Here is a 22,623-nt window from a genome sequence, read left to right as displayed (position 1 = left end):
CAGAACCAAAAGGCCTTTGATACTCCTAAATCACAGATCTGATTTCAGTGAAGTTCCACTCCTATTAAAATAGCATTTCCAGGCTTGTAATCACGGCTCTGCTCAATTAGGAATGTGATTCCCAATCAGGAAAAAAAATATGTCAGCTGATTAAGTCGCCTGAAAATGTGGCAAGCTTAATTAAAAAAAAAAAGAAATTGTAGATGCAAGCATTTTCTGGACATTAAGTTCGGGTCAAACCCAGGCAAGAAGAAAAACATTTTTGTAGCTTCCTTTTCTGTTTTGCGGAGGAGAAAAAAACACACTCCACCCAATCCAAGCTGAATGAAAATGCCGGTAGGAGTAAGAACCAATACATTAAATACATTCAGAGATTTTTTTTTTTTTTAAGCTGATGGAAGGAAGGAAGGTGAAGAAATGCAGAATCTTTTCTTGACTCTCCTTCCTGTCCACCGGCTTGAAAAAAAGAATAGTTGAAAATGTTGCACACAAAAATTCTGAACAACAGACGCCAGAAATATTTATTTGTATTTGCCACTTGCATCTAACCAGAGTGCAACCCACTCCCTTCTCGCACTGATGATGTGACCTAGTTGAGTCAGGAAACGTCTGCAAGGAAACCGCCAAGCTCAGAGAGCAACAAGGAAGCCACAATCCTCCCCCCTCTCCTCCTCAAACCCCGTTCACGCTGTTCACATTGATAACGTGACCTAGTTAGGTCGTGAAACGTCTGCAAGGAAACCGCCAAGCTCAGAGAGCTCCAAGGAGCCCTCATTTCAGTCCTGAGCTGCAAATATTCCCTTCTAGGGAAACTTCCGGTGTGTCTTTCTCCCCCACCCCTTGAGAGGATCCAATGAAATAAATTTACACCATCACCCACCTTAGCCCTGGCTTCTCGGGTGGCTTCAGCTTCGGCCGCCATGGCCCTTTGAAGCTGGACAGGTAACTTCACATCCTTGATTTCCACCCGTTCCACTTTTATGCCCCAGTCATCCGTGGCATCGTCCAAGGTGGCCTGTGGAGCAGGAAGGGGGGAAGGAAGAAAGGAAGGAAGGAAAGACAAGGGAGGGAGGGAGGGAGTTGAAGTCCACGCTTCTTAAAGTTTGAGAAACACTGATCCAAAGGTACTTTGAATGCAAGAGTTGTGATCCTGTGTCTCAATAAATAGAGACTTACTACTTTCGGTTTAGTGGCTGTTCAAAGTTACAACAGCACCGGAAAAAAAGGTGATTGATGACCTTTTTCACACTTACGTGACCTCCATTTTGTATCGCTAAATGTCTGGAGGTTCTTAGTCATCCAACCAGAGGCTGGTTTTTCTCTGAAGATGTTTCACTTCTCATCCGAGAAGCTTCTTCAGCCTCTGACTGAATGGTGGGAATGGATGGATTTATATAGTCAATCAGAGCCAAAGAAGCTTCTCGGATGAGAAGCGAAACGTCTTCAAAGAAAAAAACCAGAAAGTCCAGTTGCTTCTTGGTGGGGGGTGGAAAAGGCACCTTTGGGATTTATGCCCATTGCATAAAAAAAAGGTGGTTCATATCTTTAGGACAACCTTCCGTTCCATCGACAGATGTCCCAAATGTTGCTTACCTGCATGCTGTGAGCAATCTCTTCCCGGTCGGAGAGGATCTGGGAGAGGTTCTTGGTCCCCAGCACATTCCTGAGAGTGGTTTGAGCCAGCAACCGAGTCGCCGAATCGGCGTTGGTGATGTTGGCTACGGCGAGGGTGGCGTTCTGCACGCGGTAGTAGACTACTCCATCCACGTTGACCGTCACGGAGTCTTTGGTGAGGATCTTAGTGAAGAGGAGGAGGAGGAGGAGAAGAAGGCCCAGAGAGTCAGCTCTTGTTGGCCAACTCTTAATAAGACTGACGCAGCAGCTTCTTTCCAAACAAACCAAGAGCGAGCTGGCTTTGGGGAATCAGCTCATTAGTCAAAGCCGTTCTGGACTGTTTCACCGTCCAAACAATTCTTCCCTTACGGCTTTTCAGCTGGTGGAAATCACTTGTCAACACTCTGGGGAAACTCCTGAACCCTCCCTGTTTTCTAGCACAGAGGGCATTACCTAGCTGGGTAAGGAAACGTCTGCAAGAAAACAACCCAGCTCAGGGAACGGACTCCACAGGCAGAGAAGCCCAGAGAAGCCGGGATTAGCACCAGACAAACAACCCAGCAGGAAACAATAGCTTCACCAAGGGAATTCCAAGAGGGGAAAAAAAACACATTCCTGTCAACAAGGATGGGGCAAGCCCCCAGAGAAAACTCCACTCCCTTCTAGCACTGATGATGTCCCCTAGCTGGGTCAGGAAATGTCCGCAAGAAAACCACCAGGAAAACAAATAAGAGAGGTCTCTATAAACTTGGGAACCAAACACTGGACCCATTCAGTTCGTTGTGCGCTGCCCCAATTTTCTCAGCAAACCCAACAGAAGCAGAACAAGGGAGAGCCCAGGCGAAGCTGTACCGGCCGTGCCCACAGAACCAGTAGTCAAAGAATTTGAATCCCACCACCGAACGGCCCCCATTGTACAGCTTTTAGTTGAACTGGCATTTGCCACCGCAGCGTGGACTGGAGGATACGGGGGGGGGTGAGGCGGGGAGCAGAGACTATTTATATCCCGTATGCTCAGGGGGGGAAGCCGAGAGGTCAAGGAAAGGGGACACTTACTTCCTGTGGTGGGATATCAAATGAAATGGTCCTCATGTCCACTTTGATGATGTTGTCCGTACAAGGCAAGACGAAGAAGAGCCCTGCAAGGGGGGGGGGGGAATATTGAATGTGGGTCACTGGATACTCGGAAGCTATTTAATCCGGCTTCCCCCCCACCAGCCCCCCCGCCCCTTCTGCATTGCGGGCAATTCCAGAAAAGAAAACAACAACCCACCCGGTCATCAGCGGTCCTCACGAGGGTCAGATTGGACAAACCTGCCTCAATCCAAACTTTACCAGACCCCCATTTTATGGAATACTGAGAGGGGGGGGGAGGAGGAGGAGGAGGAGGGAGCAAAGAATATAACCATACAGAATAACAGACCAACAGAATTGGAAGGGACCTTGGAGGTCTTCTAGTCCAACCCCTGCTCAAGCAGGAGAACCTATGCAATCTCAGAACAGTGACTGTCCAGTCTCTTCTTTAAAACCTCCAGTGTTGGACCACCCACAATTTCTGGTGGCCAGCTGTTCCCCTGGTTAATTCTCCTCACTGTTGGGAAGTTTCTCCTTCATTCCAGGTTGCTGATTTAGTTTCTATCCATTGCTTCTTGACTTGCCTTTGGGTGCTTTGGAAAATAAGTTGGCCCCCACCCCACTTTTTTTGGGGGGGGGCACACCCTCAGATCCTGGCATACTGCTATCATGTCACCTCTAGTCCTTCTTTTCTCCAGAGCAGACGTCCACATGAATGGGAACTACCAAGAATTGCAGAATATGGTTTTCCAGCACACACATACCCCCCCCCGCCCCCCCCATGTACCATGTTCATAACTCACCCGGCCCCTTTGCACCTCCTTTTAGAATACGCCCGAGTCTAAAAATGATGGCCCGCTCATATTCCTTGACAATCTGCAATTGAGAGGAGAGGAAGCCACGGCTGGTTATTCCAAGCGTTGCTTTAAATCATCCATACATCCCAGTCTATTTCCCTCCCACCCCCCTTCCCTCCATCTTCACATCCAGCACTTGTGGACCAAACTATAGAGAAGATCACACAGGAATGTCAAAAAACCTTTGTTGGGACACACAGTGACACAAAGGTAATTTGTTTCGATTAGGACAGAGCCAATGTGGTGCAATAGTTAAAGATCACGCTCTTCCTCCCCACCCGTCCTACCTCGTCACAGGGGCGCCAAGTAACCTGTGTGGATCAGCCCGGTGACTAGGTAGGACCGGTGGGCTCCGGCAGGAGTCCAAAGGCTCGGAAGACGAAGCCTCCGGTCCTGGCGACCAGCCCAGATTAGACCCTGCAGGATTATCCTGGGACACGTAGTTCAGGAATGAAAACCGTTTCTTTTTACCTTTATGCACAACCAAATGGAAATAGGAGCCGTGGCAACCACGAGTACGAATGAAAATATAACCAGGATCCAGCCACAAAACCCGAGGTTGCCGGAATTGCCATCTGAAAGAAAAAAGAAAAAAGCGAGGTTTCATTTTACGACCGTTCTTGCCACTGTTGCGAAGTGAATTGCTGCACTCGTTAAGTCAGTCACATGGTTGTTCAGTGAATCTGGCTTCCCCTGTTGATTTGGGTAGTCAGAAGGTCGCCAAAAGGGGACCCTGGGGACCCTGCGGCCGTCATAAATATGAGCCAGTGGCCAAGTGTCTGGATTCTGATCAGGTGACCAGGGGGATGCTGCAACGGTCGTAGGCCTGAAACATGGTCATAAGTCATTATTGTAACTTTGAACAGTCACTAAACGAATGGTTGTAAGTCAAGGACTACCTGTTCTGACCAAGGCTTCCTGAGACAGTAACAATCACATGCTGTTCCCAAAAACCTCTTTTTTTACTTCAACGGCTGTGAATTACATGCATTCACAGCTGTAATGAGTCCCAGTTTGTGAATAGTCCAATGGAAGTCTGCCACAGTCCTTCGGGATAAGGCTGATAAGCACCCACCTTTATCTCCCTTGAAATGCTGCCAACGACTAATTGCCAACTAGCTGCACAAGGCCAAACGAAGCACAAAGTCAACACGGAGCCTCAGAGTTTCAACCAACCAGAACGAACAAAGTTGCTTCCTGCAAAGGCTCCTGTCCCTTTGCTCCTCCTTTATGCCTTATGGGAGGGGGCCAATCATCTCCCAGCCTTACTCCCGAGTCGCCCCTTTTGTCTTAACTGTTCTTGCCTTCTGGCAGCTCTGTGCAAGCGTGCACTGGCAACAGGCTCCCCCTCTTCCTCTGCCTCGCTGATGCTCCGGAGTCAGCACATAACTCCCAGATGGCCCTGGCTCCATCTCTGTGTCGGATGCAGATCCCTTGTCCGAGCCCTCCCCAGATTCCAGGACCGACCCATGTTCCTCCCCACTGTCCGACTCTGCTGCCAGCTCCACAGGCCGTCGGGGGACCACAACACTATCATATTCTCAAAACCGATGCCGAAATGAGCAGAATTAGGCACTCAGGCACCCCAAAAGTGCTGGCTACAAAGGCCTTTTAATATCCAATTAATCAGTAGAACAGCTTCCCTCCGGAAATTGTGAATGCTCCCACACTGGAAGTTTTCAAGAAGAGATTGGACAGCCAATTCGTCTGGAATGGCCTAGGGTCTCCTGCTTGGGCAGGGAGGTTGGACTAGATGACCTCCAAGGTCCCTTCCGACTCTATTACTCTCTTAAGAACCTTCCATCTCAAGCAATAGGCAGAGGTTTCCGCTTGCAAAATGGAACCGGGAGTTTAGTGGTTGAATTTAGCGATTCTGTTTTCATAAAAACGTATGAAATTGCGCAATCCATTTCTGGCGGTTTACGGGGCGACCTCTCCCTGACGCTACCATTCCTTTCATTTCTGTTCCTTTTGAGAGGGAAAAGCAACAGCAACTTTGGGAAAATGGTAAAGAAAAAGGAAGTTTTGGCAGGAAACGGAGCCTGGATTTGGAGGGAGCGATGTTCTCAACAAAAGTTCAAGAGTCGCGGCTGCGAACGTTCAAAACCTTGGAATGAATGTGTGGGAAAAAGAGAAAGGAAACAAAAAATAAGGAGGAAGGAAAATGTTAATTAACCACTGGCAGATGCATTTTCCCATGCTAGCTCATTTGCTCTGGCATCACCCACGAACAGAGCTTGGCCTCAAACAACTCCAAGAGGTCTACAAAGAAGAGAGGGGGGCGTTATTTGCTTCGAGCCCACATTTGAAAAGCCTTTGCTTAATCATGGCTTAATCCTACTTAGTTAGTTCAACAACACAGCCGGCTGCCCAGAAAAGGAACGGACTCCCCTGTATTGACTCGACTCAAGCAAAGGCTGGACGCCCAACTCTCGAGGATGTTTGAATTGGCATTCCTGCAGAAGCCGTCGCCTTCTTCTTCCTTTTCTTCTCCTCCTCCTTCCTTCTCTTCTCTTTCTTCTTGTCCTTATCTGTCTTCCTCTCCTCCTTCCCCTTCTTCTTGTCCTCCTTATCTGTCTTCTCCTTCCCTTTCCCCTTCTCCTCCTTCTTGTCCTCCTTATCTCTTCCCTCCCCACTACAATAATATTTCGAAGCACCTTTATCAAAATGTACTAAAATGCAACCAACGCCTTCGATCCTGAAAAGCCAAGGGGAATAATGGCTGCCAAACCTACTCCCCAAGCTACATTTTAACATTAGATTTTGGAATTCCATCAAAGCAAGTTATTACCGGCCATTTGCTTCAGGCCTAAGAGCGGAGCGTGAAAAAAGGCAGCACAAATTAACCCAGCCTTAAACAGGATTGCCTTTTGCAGGGTGGGCGTTACAGAAACAATATGCTTCAGGAGTGATAAGCTATCAGCAGCAACAATCATCCTGCAGACACCAATTTCTATTAATTGTTTGTGCTGGCCAGAGTTCTCCCCACCCCCCTCGGAAAATCACTTAGCAAAGCTTCAAATGGGAACGGAAGTTGTTGTTGCCAAGGTGGTACATATTTAAACGGACTGTAGTCCAAAGAGTTATTCTACTCAGAAGACTTTTGAGGGAGCCTGGCGTGCTACAGTTCAGGAGGTTGAGAAGAGTCAGACACAATTTAACAACAACAACAACAAAGAAAGACTTAACCTGGGACAGCAACTGCACGTTTCTTCCAGGACATTTGACTCTTAAGCCAAGGAGAACATCCAGTGAAGTGACAAGCTTAAATCGGCAGAAGAACCTCAATCCACCTATTTTCATTACAGTCAAGGGCCAGCATTACAAATAAAAGTATTAAAAGCATTAAAACCAATAAAAGATGAAAATTAGGACGGACAGAATAATACGTTGCAATCTCCTGGACAGGACTAGCCCTCCTTTCCTTTACAACTGCCTGAAACTGTCTGCCCCGTTTCCCAACCACAAGGCCAGGCCCACGTAATGCTGGCCGAAAGTCCAAAGTCTCCAAATCCTAGAGTTGCGATGGCCTTAAAAGCTACAGATATTCAAGGCTGTCCCGCCAGAGAGGAGCTGCAGTCAAAGCACGGGGCAGCGGAGGGGAGTTGCCAATGCGCCTCTTTCCCAATCCAGGGTCAAGATAGTCTGGAAAGAAGACTTGGAGTCCTGGATTTGCCCTTTGTGGCTTTTGCAACAGGTTCGAGAAACGCTGAGGAAATTCTAAGCTTGCACCATGCCGAAAAGTCCTCCGAAAGAGATAAGTTTGATATTTACAAGCCTCTCCTTCAAAAAAAGCACCAGTCAAAAATACTCTGAAGTATTTTTCTCTCTCTCTCTCTCTCTCTCTCCACTTCTGTGTCCTTCCAGTAGGGTTGTCCCCAATTTGGGCCGTGCGTCTGTCGGGCACACAGGTTGCTCCACTGACCTCCGTCCAGCAGAACAAAATAGAGATAAGAGCTGAACAGACTAAGGCAGGGCCTCTGAAGATGAGCCTCAAGAGGAAGCCAACGTATTGTGACATTCTTAGGAGTTGGCAAAAGGTTTCGGGTGAGGTGGAGATACTCGGAAGAAGGATTGGCACACTGCAATTGTCAGGACAGCAAGGTGAGGCTGTCTGGCAGTTGTATAAGGGAGTGAATTTGTCGTTGTGCCCCGCAAGCCGCAACCAACAATCTCGGAAGGAGAGTGCAACAGGTGGATTTCGGTTGTCCTGGAGAACTTCTCCTAGCTTCTTTCATGACGGCTGGTTGAGGTTGCAGGACTTGTGCAGACCTCCTGTTATGTTCTCAGGAGGCCCTTATGGAAACATCTGTGGAGGTTCTCAATCATCCATGGTTGTCCCAAAAGTTTTTTTACCCCTAAAAGCAACTGGACTTTCCTGGTCTTTTTTCCCCTTGGAAAATCACCCTTGGAAATGTGTTGCTTCTCATCCAAGGAGCTTCTTCAGTTGAAGAACTGAGCTGAAGAACCGGAGGGGGGAAAAAAACCAAGGAAGTCCAGTTGCCTTTGGAAAAGGAACCACTGAGAATCTACCAGAACTTGCAAACATGACTGGTGGATCCTGGAGACCAGAAGGAACTTCTTGGACCTGCAGGAGATTGTCTGTTAAAGGAGCCTTCATGACATCACTTTAATTGTGGCTGTTGTAACCAGGTTTCTTGATTAAGCCACAACGGCTAGATTCCTGCACCACCCTGAGCCATAAAGTGGTTGCATCACCTTATGGCTTAGTCATTGTCTTCCCCACATGCGTACAAATTATGAGATGCGGACCATCATTTGTCATGTATCTCTCCTAGCACCTCTGAGTGATTTCCAGAGAAACGATTGAGAAATTACGACGTCTCTGCAGGTTCTCTACCCTGTTTGCCTGAAAATAAGATACAACTGAAAAATAAGCCCTAGCATGATTTTTCAGGATGTTCGTAATATAAGACCTACCCAAAATATAAGCCCCAGTTAAGAATGTCAGCCAGATGGATACATTCAGTACCGTATTTCCTCAAAAATGAGCCCTAACCTGAAAATAAGCTGTAATGCATCTTTTGGAGCAGAAATTAATATAAGACCCAGCCTTATTTTGAGGGAAACACAGAATTATGCATGTAGCGTGGAGGCAAAACATTTCCTTTCCTACTGGGAGATGCTTTAAATATCAAATTCAGGGTTGCCTGATGCTGTCGAGCACGAAGGGACCCTATTACTCCCTCACCACAAATCAACCAGAGGCCCGAAAGTGGGCATATACCTCATAAGGCTACCTGCCTTTCACAAACTTTAGGCTTATTTATAAACTGGGTCAGCCTTGGGGATAGGACCGCGATGGGCTTGTTTACAACATAAATTAAACGAAAACAAAAAGCAAAACAAAACAAACAGAGTGATCTGGGGACATTATCCCATTAAATACCATTAAAAGTTGCCTTTCTAAATTGCATTACTAGCACTGGGCTATATTGGAAGTGTTTTAATCTGAACCTTCAGGAGCAGAATAACAAGAGTTGGAAGGGACCTTGGAGGTCTTCTAGTCCAACCTTTCAGCTTAGGCAGGAAACTCTATACCGTTTCAGACAATGGCTGTCCAGGTGATGGAGCACTCAGAACTTCCGTAGGGAAGCCATTCCGCCGATTAATGGTCTTCCCTGTCGGGAAATTCCTCTTTAGACCTAAGTTGCTTCTCTCCTTGATGAGTTTCCACCCGTCGCTTCTTGTCCTGCCTTCTGAAGGGGCTTTGGAGAAGAGCTTGACCCCCTCCTCTTCTTTGGGGCAGCCCCTCCAACATTGCAACACTGTTTTGCTCTATAAAAATTTGCCTTCCTGCTTGCTTCCTAAAACAGGAAAATCTCTGGGGGAACTAACTAATAACATGCCTGTTTCTTCTTAGTGCAACCAGTAGCTACACAAAGACCCTGGGTAATTAGCAACAGTTTGTTGAGTAAACAGATATGTCTCTGGAGTAACCTTTTTTTTAAAAAAAAAAAAACCCATTTCCTCTATTGCTTTGACTGTTGGCGTCCCCAACTGGAACCCCAGATGTTCTTGCTTATTCATTTTGGTTTACAATTTTCGCTGTATTCAAATGATTAAAATACAAACTCCCTCCCCAAAAGATTAAGCAGACAAAACAAAACTAGACGAAAACGTTAAAAACTGGATTTGAAAAAGACAAAAACACATTAAATAGAGACAAAACCAAACTGGACAAAATCATTTCAAAAAGTGGATTTTAAAAAGGCAAAAAGACAAAAAAAAAACAAAACCCAAAACCCACATATTATCTCCATTAGTTGAACCCCAACCAATCTATTACAACTATAATCCCTTCGTCTTTTGCAAAGCAGGTCCAAAAGTTATAAACTGTTACATCTTACAGGTAGACTTTAACTTACTGACCACAACTGAATTTATGTTGCTAAATGAGAAATTTGCTAAGGGAGTTTTGCCCTATTTTATGACTTTTCTTGCCACGTTGGTTAAGCGAATCATCGCCGAGAGATTTGAGAGATAGATATAGAGATAGATTTACTTTATTGGTTAGCCATATCGAAGTGCAGTGTTCCAGACACAAATTAGTACTAAAATCGGATAAAAACAATTTAAAATGAAATCGGAATAAAATAGTTTAATATATAGATAAATAAAACATGATAAAATTATATCTATTTATCTATCATCTATCTATCTATCCATCTGAGAAAGAAAGAAAAAAGGTTAACAGGTTAAATATCAGCCCAGTTACAGTTCAAAGAACTCTGTTAACCTGTGAAAGTAATTTATTGGTATTACAGACTATATGGTTTCTTCTTTTCCAAAATCACCCAGATTGTTATCTCTGATCGTCCAGGATCAAATTCCCTGATTTGGCTGTTCCTCCCAAAACCTTTCCTTAGCTGTTTTTTGTTAAATTATTATTATTATTATTAGCAAATGTTTATTAATTGGGAACTTTCCCAGCAATAACACCTCGTTCCTTGCGATCAACGTTCCCATGAGTGGCTCCTGGCAAACTGGAAGCTTTCAAGAGGAGACTGGACCGCCATCTGTCAGAAATGGTGTAGGGTCTCCTGCTTGGGAGGTGGGGTTGGACTAGATGACCTACAAGGTCCTTTTCAAGTCTGTTAATCCATAAAGGAAGGAAGGGGCATCCGGTTGGCCAAGCCCAAGTTGACTCTGGTTTCGGCCAAGTTGACTCTTCCCAAGAAGACGGGGAGACCCTTCGTACTGTCTGGTTGAGTCCTCTGGGGCGGTGGGGCTCCCTCCAGGAATGGAGCCCGCTCCCCCCGAACCCCCCAGGCTCTTCCCCCCGCTGGCCTTCCCTTCTGAAGCGCGCCCCTCCCCACTTGGCCCGGAGCCCAACGGCGGGTCCTTCCTGCCAAAGGCCCGAGCTGAGATTCCCCCAAGGAAGCCAATCAACCAATCAGTCAGACTAGAGCTGGAAGGGACCTTCGAGGTCTTCTAGTCCAGCCCCTCCAAGCTTTGGTCTTCTTCAGCACCCCCAAAAGACCCCAACCCCAGGGCCAAAGGGGCGTCTCCTCCTCCTCCTCCTCCGAGGGGCCGAGCGGCGGGTTGCCAAGCCCCCCGCCCCTCCAAGCCCAGGACTCCCCCCCACCCGACCGCCGCGGGTCCAAGGAAGGTCCAGCAGCCGATCCCCCCTTCCCCGCGCTCGGTCCCTTCCCCTGCCGGCGCCCGACTCACCGATCTTGAGCGGCTCCCGCTGCCCGCGGCTGCCTTTCTCCAGGTCGCTCATCTCGCTCGCCACCCGGGACTGAGCCAGCCTGCCCAGCGCTGCGCCACCCGCGACACTGCCGGGCCTCGCTGGGCGGCTCCTCCCGGGCTGCTGCTTCCCACCGCGGGCTCCGCCCCGCCCGCCCCCTTCCCGGCTCCCGCGCCCGGCCTCCCCCGCCCCCCAGCCGGAGGAGGGCGCCTTGGAGGCGGAGGGGGCAAGGCAGGTGGGCGGGGGGGCGAGAAGGGCTTCTTCTCCGCCCCGGGCAAGGAAAGTGGGCTAGCCCGGGAGCTGGCTGGGCTGTCGGGTGGGCTGCGGTGGAGCCGAATAGAGCCGCTTCTCGGAGGGAGATGGGCGGCAGAGCCACTTCATCGCTAAATAAATATATGAGGAAGGGAAGGAGACATTTAAATGAGAGGCAGGCAGGTAGGTAGGTAGGTAGGTAGGTAGAGTAGACAGACAGACAGACAGACAGAGGTAGGTATGAGATGATAGACAAATCTATAAAACAGACGATAGGTAGGCAATACTAGAGGCAGAGAGAGAGAGAGAGAGATGGATTAGAGAGACAGATATGTAGGAGAGAAGTAGATGGATGGACGGACAGACAGACAGACAGAGGAGATGGCTTAGAGATAAATAGCGATATAGAAATTATGTAGAAGGTAGGTAGATAAAAATTAAAATAAAGGAGGAGATACCTCTCTGAAGAGGACCATTTTGGAGCATTGGAGGGTTGGCTTTTCTGCCTGGCTGGAGGAATACTTCTTCATTCATTTCTTCATTCGTTCATTCACTGCCCAGTTCGTCCAGGTGACTCTCGATCTTCCTTTCCACAAGGCCTCCCCTGATTCTGAGCAGGAACACAAGGGCTTCTTATGAGATGGGGGGGCGGGGGGGGGGGACGCTGAGCCGCTGCCTTGAAATTCTCAATTCCTGCTTCCTGAAACAACTCGTGTGGTCAGAATCGTTGCCCTTTAACCGGGAGAGGAAGGGAGTGACTTTCTTTGGTGGACAGGATGAGCTGCGTCCTGGTGGCACCGAGCTGGTGGCCTCACCCTCCGTGTTATCGGTATTGTGCCATAAAAAGCTGGCTGGGGCTTTTACGCTTGGATTGCCCTCTCTTGTCTCTTAATTTCGCTCGTCTTCCTCCCGGCTCTAAAGTGAAAAAAAAAAAGTATGGATTGGTCATTATCTAAATGGCTTTTAAAGTTACATTTCCCCCTTCAGTGGGCACTTCAAGGCAGGTAAAATTACACCTGGAAGCTTTTAACACGACTAGTAGAAGGGAATGTTTGTAGCTCAGGGTTGAAAGGAGGGGCGCTCTCTGAGCTTGGTGGTTTTCTTGCAGGCGTTTCATGACCCAACTAGGTAACATCATCCATGATAGAAAGGAATAAGTTTGCACTTTCCCCCGCAGCTGTTGGGGTCTATTTTCATAAGGACTCTCGTGACGGTTGCAGATCAGGGACTTCCTTCCTGTCTAGACTGCCTTTCGCTCGAATCGCAGAAGGACAGACGGAGAGCGTTGGAAGGGAGACCTTAGACCATTCCAGACACATAGCCAGAGCCCTTAGACTTATAGACCGTTTCACGGGGCTTTTAAAGCCCCCTCTAAGCAGTTTACAGGGTCAGCCTCTGGCCCCCAACAATCTGGGTCCTCATTTGACCCACCTCGGAAGGAGGGAAGGCCGAGTCAACCTTGAGTCTGGCGAGATTCAAACTGCCAAATTGCAGTCAGGCGGCAGTCAGCAGTAGCAGCCTGCAGTTCTGCACTTAACAAATGTCTCACTTTGCAACAGAAACGTTTGGCTCAGGCCTAGACGAGGGTTAAACTTGCATTGTGACTTTCTGGAGTGACACAGTGCGCCCCAGTGCAACTCAGAAGACTCTATTCTGGGTTATCACACACTGTTGCTAGAACGGAAGTGCACTGCAATTGTGAAAGGATGCCCCTCGCAGTTGTCCTGATGAAATAACAGCCAGGGCCTAGAAGGAGAAACGCACCTGCTCTTAGAAAGAGCCATTAACACACCGTCTCTTTTCGGTTTTGTAGGGAAATCCAACGGGTAATAATGAAGCTTTCAAATTTTTATTCGGAAGCGATTTGCGTGCAGATTAAAGATCCAATCTAGCAAGGAGCACGGATCGGTTTGGGGAAATTCTTGCTTCACGTACGTTTCCTTTCGAAACAGTCGCTTTTCTGGGGAAAAAGGCATGAGTGAGAAATAGGATTATTCATGTGCCAACAGGCCAAAAGATAAGAAATCTTTGCGGGTTGGAGATGGAGCAGGAAGTGAATGTTCCAGAATATGATGCTGGAGGTTTTCCAAGAAAAATTTCCGTAATGATAGAGCCGAGCTCGCTGACTTGTGCCAGTTCAAATGTAATCATCATAATAAGCACTTTCCCCCCCCAGGTTGCACAACCAGGACAAGAAGGAACATGATATAAAAGCTGTGACATCAGTTCTCAGGGCCTGTCCCTTGCTGAAGACCTCCCTCCCTCTCTCTCTCTCTCTCTCTCTCTCTCTCTGTAACTTTTCACGTTTCCCCTGGTTAATCTTTAGCTGTTTGCTTTTCCCAATATGGGAAAAGGAACTTTGCTAGGGCCCCAAGTTGGGGGTTTGGCTGCAGTTTCAGAATTTGAATTTATGTGGCTTTAACAAGAGAAGGTTTTTAATAGCCCGGGGCCGAGACACGAAAGGCATCTGGGGAAGCACTGCAGTAGGTTTTAAATGCCTTACGTGCTTTTAGCGTAACTGCTTAAGTGCTGAATGGGAAAGGTGCATTTGAGTAGATAAGGAGACAAACTGAATTCAAATCCAAATAAAAAGCAGGATATGTTTAGTGCTCTTTTCAAGTCTGTGTGTCTGTATGTGGCTACTGCCCCCTCGCGCACTTGCAGAGAGCTGCATCAATTCTCATGACGGGTAACAGGAGGGCACCATCGGGGGAGGGAGGAAGGAAGGAAAATGAAAGAGAAGGAAGGAAGGGAGGAAAAAGGAAAACGGAAGAGAAGGGAGAGAGGGAGTAAAATGGAAGAAAAAGGAAGGGAAATGGAAGGGAGGGAAGAAAGAAAGAAAGAAAGAAAGAAAGAAAGAAAGAAAGAAAGAAAGGAAGGAAGGAAGGAAGGAAGGAAGGAAGGAAGGAAGGAAGGAAGGAAGGAAGGAAGGAAGGAAGGAAGGAAGGAAGGAAGGAAGGGAAAAGAGACAGACCCATGACATCTTCAATAACCTCACTGTCCATACCACCATGAAACGGAGGAGCATATTTCTATTCAGAGTGGAGCGATGGGATCCATAGTGGCCTCTGAGCTTGGTGGGTTTATTGCAGACGTTTCATTACCCAACTAGGACAACACTGCTAGCACTGATGATGTTACCTAGTTGGGTGATGAAACGCCTGCAAAAAACCACCAAGGCCAGAAAACACCAAGCATCCCATGGTGAAACACTTGCAAAATCTGGAAGGTGCCAGATTTCTTACCCCGGTCTTAACAAACCTTAGCAAATATTAAACAAATCTTGTAATTTCCTCCCTCGATACAAAATGGGGGTGGGGCGGGGGGGGCTAATTTTCAGAACATTGCAATAAGGACCACCTGGCTCAAGTCCTCCCTCCAAACTCCCTTCCTGAGCAAAAACATTTCGCTTCCGCAAACACGTGTTTCTTTGAGAGCCTGGAAGTGCCTATTTATCCAGATAAAGTTTGCTGATAAACCTCCCGCTTTCTTTCGACCCGACTTCAAGGAGAAAGATTTGCCTCCACGGTGCCATTGCGTTCCCCGCATGGAGAGGCGACAGGCAGGAGGAAAGGAAGGCGAGGAAAACGACAAGGTCACAGCCAGGGTGTGCCAGTCCCTTGTATTCTCCAGAAATAACACACCCACCACCTTTTGTCGATCCCAAGATTCGATCTCGACCTGTTGATTCATTTCCACCGCCGCTTCTTGCTGTGTGGCAGGACCAAATTGCTCTTACCGGGAGGCTGAAGGCGGGGAGAGAGAGTCTTTTTCATTCTGATCATGATCTCAGGGCAATGAATCATTTGTTCCCTTCTCCTCTCACCTACCTTCTCGTTGGAGCATCCAGGGGGTGCTGAACATCTCATTTGCGAGAGTTCCGGTTGTCCTGAAATTCAAATCCAAGGCCGAAAAGTCACCCAGCAGAGATGGCTGCGCTATTTAGGACAATCCACCTGATGCCAAAAAGACGTTGGCAAAGAGTCCAAATATTTAAATAGCCACAGCTCTGGCATTGGGATGAAGGATGAAGCAGAGAGTGGCTTTCAGGCTTTGATACATAGAGGCATGGAATCAAACTCACGTGAAGCATTAGTACCACTTTACAAAACCTTAGTGAGGCCACACCTGGAATACAGCATCCAGTTTTGGTCACCACCTTACGGAAAAAATTGTTGAGTCATTGGAGAAAGGGCAGAGAAGATACAACATACAACAGACGTACCATCCTAGTGAGTGTGGACCCTTTTCTGTAAATGCAGCCAGTCTTCAGCACGTGTGGACCTCCCTTGTTGGATGCAACTCTGTTTCATGCCATCTCTTTGCCCCAGGTCCTCTTCCAATCAGAATAGAGACGTAAGGGACCTCGGAGGTCTTCTAGTCCAACCCCCGCTCAAGCAGGAGAGCCTATGTCATGCCAGACAAGTGGCTGCCCAGTCTCTTCTTCAAAATCTCCACCGATGGAGCATCCAGAACGTCCTACCTGGCAACCATGACTTCAGCCTCAACCACAACAACACAGGGCAAACCGTAGATACAAACTCAAAGTAAACGGTTCCAAACTCGATGGCAGAAAACACAACTCGAGACACAGAGAGGTGAACACCAGGAACTCACTATCTGACTCCGTTGTTACACCCTCAAATCCCCCAAACTTTAACCTTAAACTGCCTACCGTGGACCTCGCTCCATGCCCAAGAGGTCTGTAAGGGGGCGTGCATAAGCGCACCAGCGTGCCCACCGTCCCTGTCCCGCTGCTCCCATTTATTCGTACTCGTGTATTGTGTATATATTTATACCTGTTTATACTTACACGTTGATATGTTATGTTTGTACTTATACTTGTTTTCCCATACATGCTTGACGAACTAAACTAACTAAATAAATACAATACATCCACAACTTCCAGTGGCAAGCTGTTCCACTGGTCCATGGTTCTCTCTGGTTAGCAAGTTTCTTCTTAAATCCAGGCTGCTTCTCTCCTTGGTTAGTGTCCATCCGTTGCTTTTGGGTTTGACCCCCCCCCCCCCCGCCGCCTTCTTCTGTGTGGAGAGAATGCCGTCCAAGAGAAGAGCAGGCTAGGTGAGTGAAGATGAGCCAGGGCACCCGAGCATGTGCAGAGCGCCTCATCCTCCGGGCGAAGGGCTTGGAGGCGAGCGAGGAAGGAGCGGAGCCGCGCCAGGTAGGGGCCAGCTCGGGGGTGGGAGCTGGGGGAGCCTCTCCCTTCGCCCTCCTCTGTTTGGCTTCCTCCGGGCGCCCCTCGCCCAAACGGGGCGGACCCAACGCCGCGAGGGAAGCGGCGCGGAGGGAGAGAGAGAGAGAGAGAGGCAGAGGGAGAATCCAGCTGGGGACTGCCAGCCGGCTGGCCCCCGCTCGCTCGCTCCCTCCTCCCGCCGCCCCCCACTCCCCCCCCACCCCAGCGCAGGACTTGGGGCGATGGCGCTGGAGGCAGCCCCCCTGTCCCAGCTGCGCAGCCGGCGCGCCGCCTGGCTGAAAAAGGGGGTCAGCGTTGACTGCGAGAGCGAAGGAGAGCCGTAAGTGAGCCGGGGAGGAGGAGGAGGAGGGGGAAAGGCGGGGGGAGGAGGCTTTGGAGAGACCCCCGCGGGGAAACGGAGCTCGGCTCTCCCCCTCCCCTCCCCTGTTTTCCATCTGCGTCCTGGGCTTTGCCACGTTGGGCTGGAGCGGAGCAGCGGCGCTGGCTTGGAACCAGAGGCACCGCGGGCTGCCAGCTCCAACTTTTTCCCCATCGGTGCCTTCTAGGGAGGGCTGGACTCCGTCTCCCATGCTCCTGTGCCCCGGTCCGGCGGTGGTTGGCTCCACTGGCTGCAAACGGTGGCATAGGGGGATCCCCCGGCGCTCGCTGAGGGGGCTCGGTTGCCATGCTGAAGTCGCCTTTCTCCCAGCTGGGTTGGACTACAGAACCTATCCGCCCCGGCCTGATAGGCACTGGGGCCAGCACTGGAATCTGGATGGGCTGCAGACTTAAAGCGGCAGCCCTTCGCCAACTTGTATGGTACTACAAGACCCTTGAGTCACCCAACATTGCACGGTTGTGCCAGGGGGGTGATGGTACCGCCAACTTAGAGATCCCAGCTTGGAGGCTTGGAGCGTTTGGACAAGCTCCGATTTCTTATTCTGATTCCTTACCATCCTCCTCAGCCAAACCAGGCAGGCAAGGAGGGGATTTTCAGATTGAGGTCTGGAGAAAAAGGGACTCACAGCTGCTCTTGACCCTTTGCAGGAAGTCAACAAAAACCTGCTGGTACCCCTTATCCGACAAAAGGGCGCTAAATTAGGTCGTTGGGATGAAAAGACAATATTACAGAGGTATGGCTGGAAACCGGATGTAATGTTATGCTAGAGCCCAGGTGGCACAGCGCTTAGAATGCAGGATTGCAGGCTGACTCTGCCAACTGCCAGCAGTTCGATCCTGACTGGCTCCAGGTTGACTCAGCTTTCCGTCCTTCCGAGGTCGGTAAAATGAGGGTCGTTAGGGGACAGTAGGCCGATTCTATAAGCCGCTTAGAGAGGGCTGTGAAAGCACCGTGAAGTGGTATATAAGTCTGAGGGCTGTTGCTATTGTTATTGCTATTCCTTCCTTCCTCACTCTCTCCCTCCCCCTCCCTCCTTCCTTTCTTTCATGGAAGGCCCCTTGGAGGTCTTCTAGTCCAACCCCCTGCCCCCTAGACCATTTCAGACGAACGGCTCTCTGATCTCTTCCTAAACCCACCCACCCAGGTTTTTAATCTCCGGGAGCTGGAAAAGCTTAGCTAAGATCTGTTGCAGCACACACCAGAATCTCCTTTGTGGCTATGGGTGGATTTGCGTGGGAGAGATCTCCAGAAATAGACTTTGGATCCCCATTGAAGTAGGTCAGTCTTCCGCCATGGGACCCTCCCAATGTGCCTCCCCTTTCTGCTGGCTGATGGGGTGTGGGGGGGAAATTATCAGGCTATCAACGCAGCCCATTGCTCTAAAGTCATCCTGGCTTCCGAAGGATGTGGCCCAGCTTGGCTGAAACTGCCTAAGTGAGAGGCCGAGCAAAGTTTCCTGAGCTAGAAAACAGGGCTTGAAAGAGGGAAATGCTTCAGCTTCCCAGGAACTCTGAAGGAATAAAAATGATTGGGATTAACAAAGGAAACCAGCTTAACGTTCCGGCAGGTGAGGCCATGAGAAATCGATTCAGCCGTTGTCGTCGGTGGCAGAGACCTGCGCTCTCGGCCTCTTGCAAAACGAGGCAGCCTGCAGGCAGGGTTATATAAATCAGGCAGTGGTGTATTCGGCGGCTTTTCTGATCGGCCAGGAGTCAGAGTTAATATTTTTGATGGGGGTTATAGGAAAGATTAAAAAAACAAGGGCAAAGGTTCAAAGAGATCCTGGGTCACCCACATAAACCGAGTGGGTATTTCCCGGGTTATTCTCGTTGTGGGGAAAGGAAGAAATGCTTTTTTTTCCCCCTCCTGGCTTAAAAAAAAAGGTGCTAAAAACTAAGGTTTGCTGTTGGATTTCTCACGCTTCATACCTCAGCGTGGCCAAAAAACAAAAGCAGCCTTGCGATTTTCACCCATTGCAATTAAGAGTTTTCATGCTGCTATAAATGCAATTCGGTGGGCTTCTTTATTCTTTAGTAGCCAAGGGGCAGGAAAGAATATGCCAAGGCCCAGAGCCAGAGAAAATGCCAGGTGCAAATCAGGTAGAAAGCTTTGACTCAGGAGAGAAGCGTAGGATGTGGAGAGTCTATATATACTAACGAAAGCCTTGTTCCTGTGACCCTTCGTGGGGGGAAACGGTGCCTCATAGAGCGATAAATTTATGAACCAAGGTATCTCAAATGGGCTAACTTGTAGAATGCAGTCAAAATCCAGAACCCTCATCATTCCCAAGGGAATAGCATTTTGGGAAGTGACGGCTGCTTTGGTGTTACTGGCACCTGCTGCTGGGCTGCTGTGGTGATCACGTGATCTTCACTTTCAACGTTTTGTGACAGTTTCCCAGCCAGTCTTGCAATCCCTTGCTCTCTCCTCCAAGGAAGGAAGGAAGGAAGGAAGGAAGGAAGGAAGGGAGAAAGGGAAGGGAATATGAGGAAGGGTTTAATATAGAAGAAAGCACTCAGCCATTTAAGGTTTCTCTAGTACGTAGATGGAAATTCTGTGTTGAATTTCTGCTTTAAAAAAAAAAAAGTTTACCGAGCTGGTATTGATTATAAAAGTTACGATTTGTTTCTACTAATTTCACTCATTTTTTTATTTCACTAGGTTTTTAAGGAAGGGACTTTTTTTTGTTTTTTGTTTGTATGTTATGCAAGGGCTATGGGGAAAATATCCCCATCCTTCTGGAGTCAGGCGCTTTTGGACAATAATCCTAACTCGACTTCTTGAAAATGACAGGCTTCGTTGCGCGGAAATGTCGTATTCCTCCCCGGCAGAATCTTCCTTTGAAGGCCTTCTAGACGAAACAAGCCCTTTCATGTTGTGGCCAGGGCCCATCAGCAGAAAAGAGCCGCTCCGTGGCTTTCATCTCATTCCCATACATGATCTATAAAAAATGGTTTTGAAAGCTCCAGGTAAACGCTTTTATTGGTGTAGATTTGTGTGGGTAAATATTTGCATTCCCACAGTGCGGTGGTGCTTATCTCCGGAGAAAAATGCAAACAGTCACACTTTTGTGCTTTCGATTCTAAGAGGAATTTCACATCTGTCATTAATCTTTTAGAGGGCACTCTGCCTATCCCCAGACCTTCCTTCCTTCCTTCCTCCCCTCCTTCCTTTGTTCCTTTTCATTTCCATCTCCTTCCTTCCTCCCTCCCTCCCTCCCTCTCTCTATCTCCTTCCCATCTCCTTCCTTCCTTTTCATTCCCACTTCCTTCCTTCTCTCCCCACCTCCTTCCATCCTTCCTTCCTTCTTTCCTATCTTCTTTTATTCCTTTTCATTCCCATCTCCTTCCTTCCTTCTTTCCCTCCCTCCCTATCTCCTTCCCATCTCCTTCCTTCCTTCCTTCCTTTTCATTCCCACTTCCTTCCTTCTCTCCCCACCTCCTTCCTTCCATCCTTCCTTCCTTCTTTCCTATCTTCTTTTATTCCTCTTCATTCCCATCTCCTTCCTTCCTTCCTTCCTTCCTAGGTTTCTCTTGCCATCTCCCTCCCTCCCACTCTCCTCCCTTCTCTCGCTCCCTCCCTCTGCTCCGGGGAGCTGTGCTGTGAAGAACATTGTCATTGTGGTTTTCTATCCCTCTGTGCCAAGAAGCCAACAAATCTTTGAAGAGGGGCACCGAAACAGATTTAAGAATCAGACCTTAGAAACTTTAAAAAGCTGAAGGGATCCATTCACTTTTTCTGTCCCCAGGAAAGGGAGTCCCTTTCTCCACGCTCACCTGCGTTAAGTCACACAACTCTTTCCGCACAAAATTATTTCCTCCGACGTCAACCGCTTAATGGGCCTGAACTGACAGCGAGTCGGTGAAATCAAGGCCCTGACCTTCGTTACTGATTAAAAAGTGTGAGGGACGCAAAGTCCATGTGTTTGTGGCGTGTGCTGAGCTCACGCTCGGATCGTGTGTGTGTTTCCCTTCTCCAGCCCTGGTGGAGTATCCCGACTTGTACCAAAGGAGGAGGGAAAACAACAGGCCCGTCTCTCATTCTTGGAAGTGGTCAAGGCGGCCAGCCTGGACGGAAAACTCAGCTGGCGGTTGTGCGTCAGAGTCGCAGAGCCTTCCGACTTCTATATAAAAACGCTCCCTGCATTTCTTTTCGGTTCATGCTAAATAGCCAAAAGAAAAAAACAAAACGCTGACAGCAGGAGGCCAGGAAGAAAGCTGTGAGCAGGATTATAAATTTAAGTTTTCTTTTGGTGTCTCTGTGTGTGTGTGTGTCCACCGGGAAGCTCCCAAAACTCTCGCAAAGGTTCCTTCTTCCCTTCCTTCCCTCTTTCACATTCTTTCTCTCCTTCGCTCTCATCCTCTTCCTTTCTCTGTCTTCCACCAGCAAAGCAGAGTGGATGGTTTTCCTTTAGAATATAGATTTTTTGAACAAGGTTTTGCTCCTGGTGTTTTGGGGGACAGGGGAAAAGTGGGGTTTTGGACCTCCAAACTGCTAGCCATGGTGGGTGGGGAATAAATTAAGGGGCTAGATAAGCGAGCCAACTCAACATAATTAGGTCGGACAACGGAGATACAAAACAAGCCAGCGACTTTTCAAAGAACAGCGGTGGGATTGTCCCTGACCTATAATTTTACAGGGTTTATCTCCCAAAATAAGTACGTTGGTTGCTTTCAGAGGGCGGAGGGAAAAGAGGGAAAGGTTTTCTGCTAGTTGCAAATTCCTCTTGAGGTCCCAAAGTATTTGCATATCTGAGACTTTGAAGCTTTGGAAAATAAGTTGACCCCCAAGTCTTCTTTGTGGCAGCCCCTCAATACTGGAATACGACTATCATGATTGCTATCAGTATCATGGTTGATTATCCTCATTGTCGGAAAGTTCCTCCTAAACTCTTTCCTGCCTTGCCTTCTGGTTCTTTGGAAAATAAGTTGACCCCCAAGTCTTCTTTGGGGCAGCCCCTCAAATATTGGACTCCTGCTATCATGTCCCCCACCCCGCCCAGTCCTTCTTTTCTCTGGACTGGCCAAACCCAGTTCCTGCAACTGGTCTTCCTATGTTTTTGTCTCCAGGCGCTTGATTACCTTAGTTGCTCTTCTTTGCACCCAAACTCTTGACATCTTTTTTGCAACTGTTTTGGTCCCCGCATTACACAACGGGTAGGAGAGAGAAAAGCAGAGCTCCTTCTCTTCTTGGCTTTTTTCCCCGTCAACTGGCTGCAGAGAGAGAACCGGCTTAAGAGAGAGAACAAAGTTTATGAGCATGATGTAAAACTGCTGTCCTTCGGGTGGCTGGACGGATGGTGATGCTGCGAATGGAAAGTACAGGCGAACTTTTCCATAATGGGAGATATGGAAGCTGCTCCTCATTGTTTACAGGTCTGGATCTAGCGATGCCAAACTTGCATGAGGCAAGAATGAATTGCGACACGGATAGAAGCGTTTGTTGTTGTTTACTGTTGTTTTGACCTATAGGGATGTTTGTGAATTGGAGAGAGAGAGAGAGAGAGAGAGAGAGAGAG

At 48.4% G+C, this 22,623-nt stretch overlaps 2 protein-coding genes across 4 annotated transcripts in view; one reads left to right on the top strand and one right to left on the bottom strand.

Annotated features, from left to right (window-relative positions):
* LOC113443953 (stomatin-like) overlaps positions 1–11,349 on the bottom strand; it is a 108,556-nt gene extending 97,207 nt beyond the window's left edge. For both annotated transcript variants that reach the window (XM_087914359.1, XM_026712480.2), the window contains exons 1-6: positions 11,241–11,349; positions 4,017–4,120; positions 3,492–3,564; positions 2,671–2,753; positions 1,594–1,797; positions 881–1,015 (exon numbers count right to left, since the gene is read on the bottom strand). In XM_087914359.1, the coding sequence (XP_087770485.1) occupies positions 881–1,015; positions 1,594–1,797; positions 2,671–2,753; positions 3,492–3,564; positions 4,017–4,120; positions 11,241–11,292 (651 nt within the window). In that variant the 5' untranslated portion in view covers positions 11,293–11,349. The remainder of the gene's footprint in view (positions 1–880; positions 1,016–1,593; positions 1,798–2,670; positions 2,754–3,491; positions 3,565–4,016; positions 4,121–11,240) is intronic.
* Positions 11,350–16,571: 5,222 nt separating this feature from the next.
* Positions 16,572–22,623, top strand: part of GARNL3 (GTPase activating Rap/RanGAP domain like 3) — a 44,752-nt gene continuing 38,700 nt past the window's right edge. Inside the window, exon 1 of one of the 2 annotated variants that reach the window (XM_026712451.2) lies at positions 16,572–16,693. Coding sequence is in view for 1 of the 2 variants with exons in the window: in XM_026712449.2 (XP_026568234.1) it covers positions 16,948–17,045 (98 nt within the window). In the remaining variant the exon portion in view is untranslated. Of the gene's footprint in view, positions 17,046–22,623 lie in introns of both variants that reach the window. The other variant, XM_026712449.2, reaches the window with a different exon arrangement.

The sequence above is a fragment of the Pseudonaja textilis genome, chromosome 17, assembly GCF_049901715.1.
Source record: "Pseudonaja textilis isolate UNSWEBS1 chromosome 17, rPseTex1.2, whole genome shotgun sequence".
NCBI classification, from domain to species: domain Eukaryota; kingdom Metazoa; phylum Chordata; class Lepidosauria; order Squamata; family Elapidae; genus Pseudonaja; species Pseudonaja textilis.
Note: the sequence above shows the minus strand (reverse complement) of the source record. Positions and strands in the feature narration are given on the sequence as shown.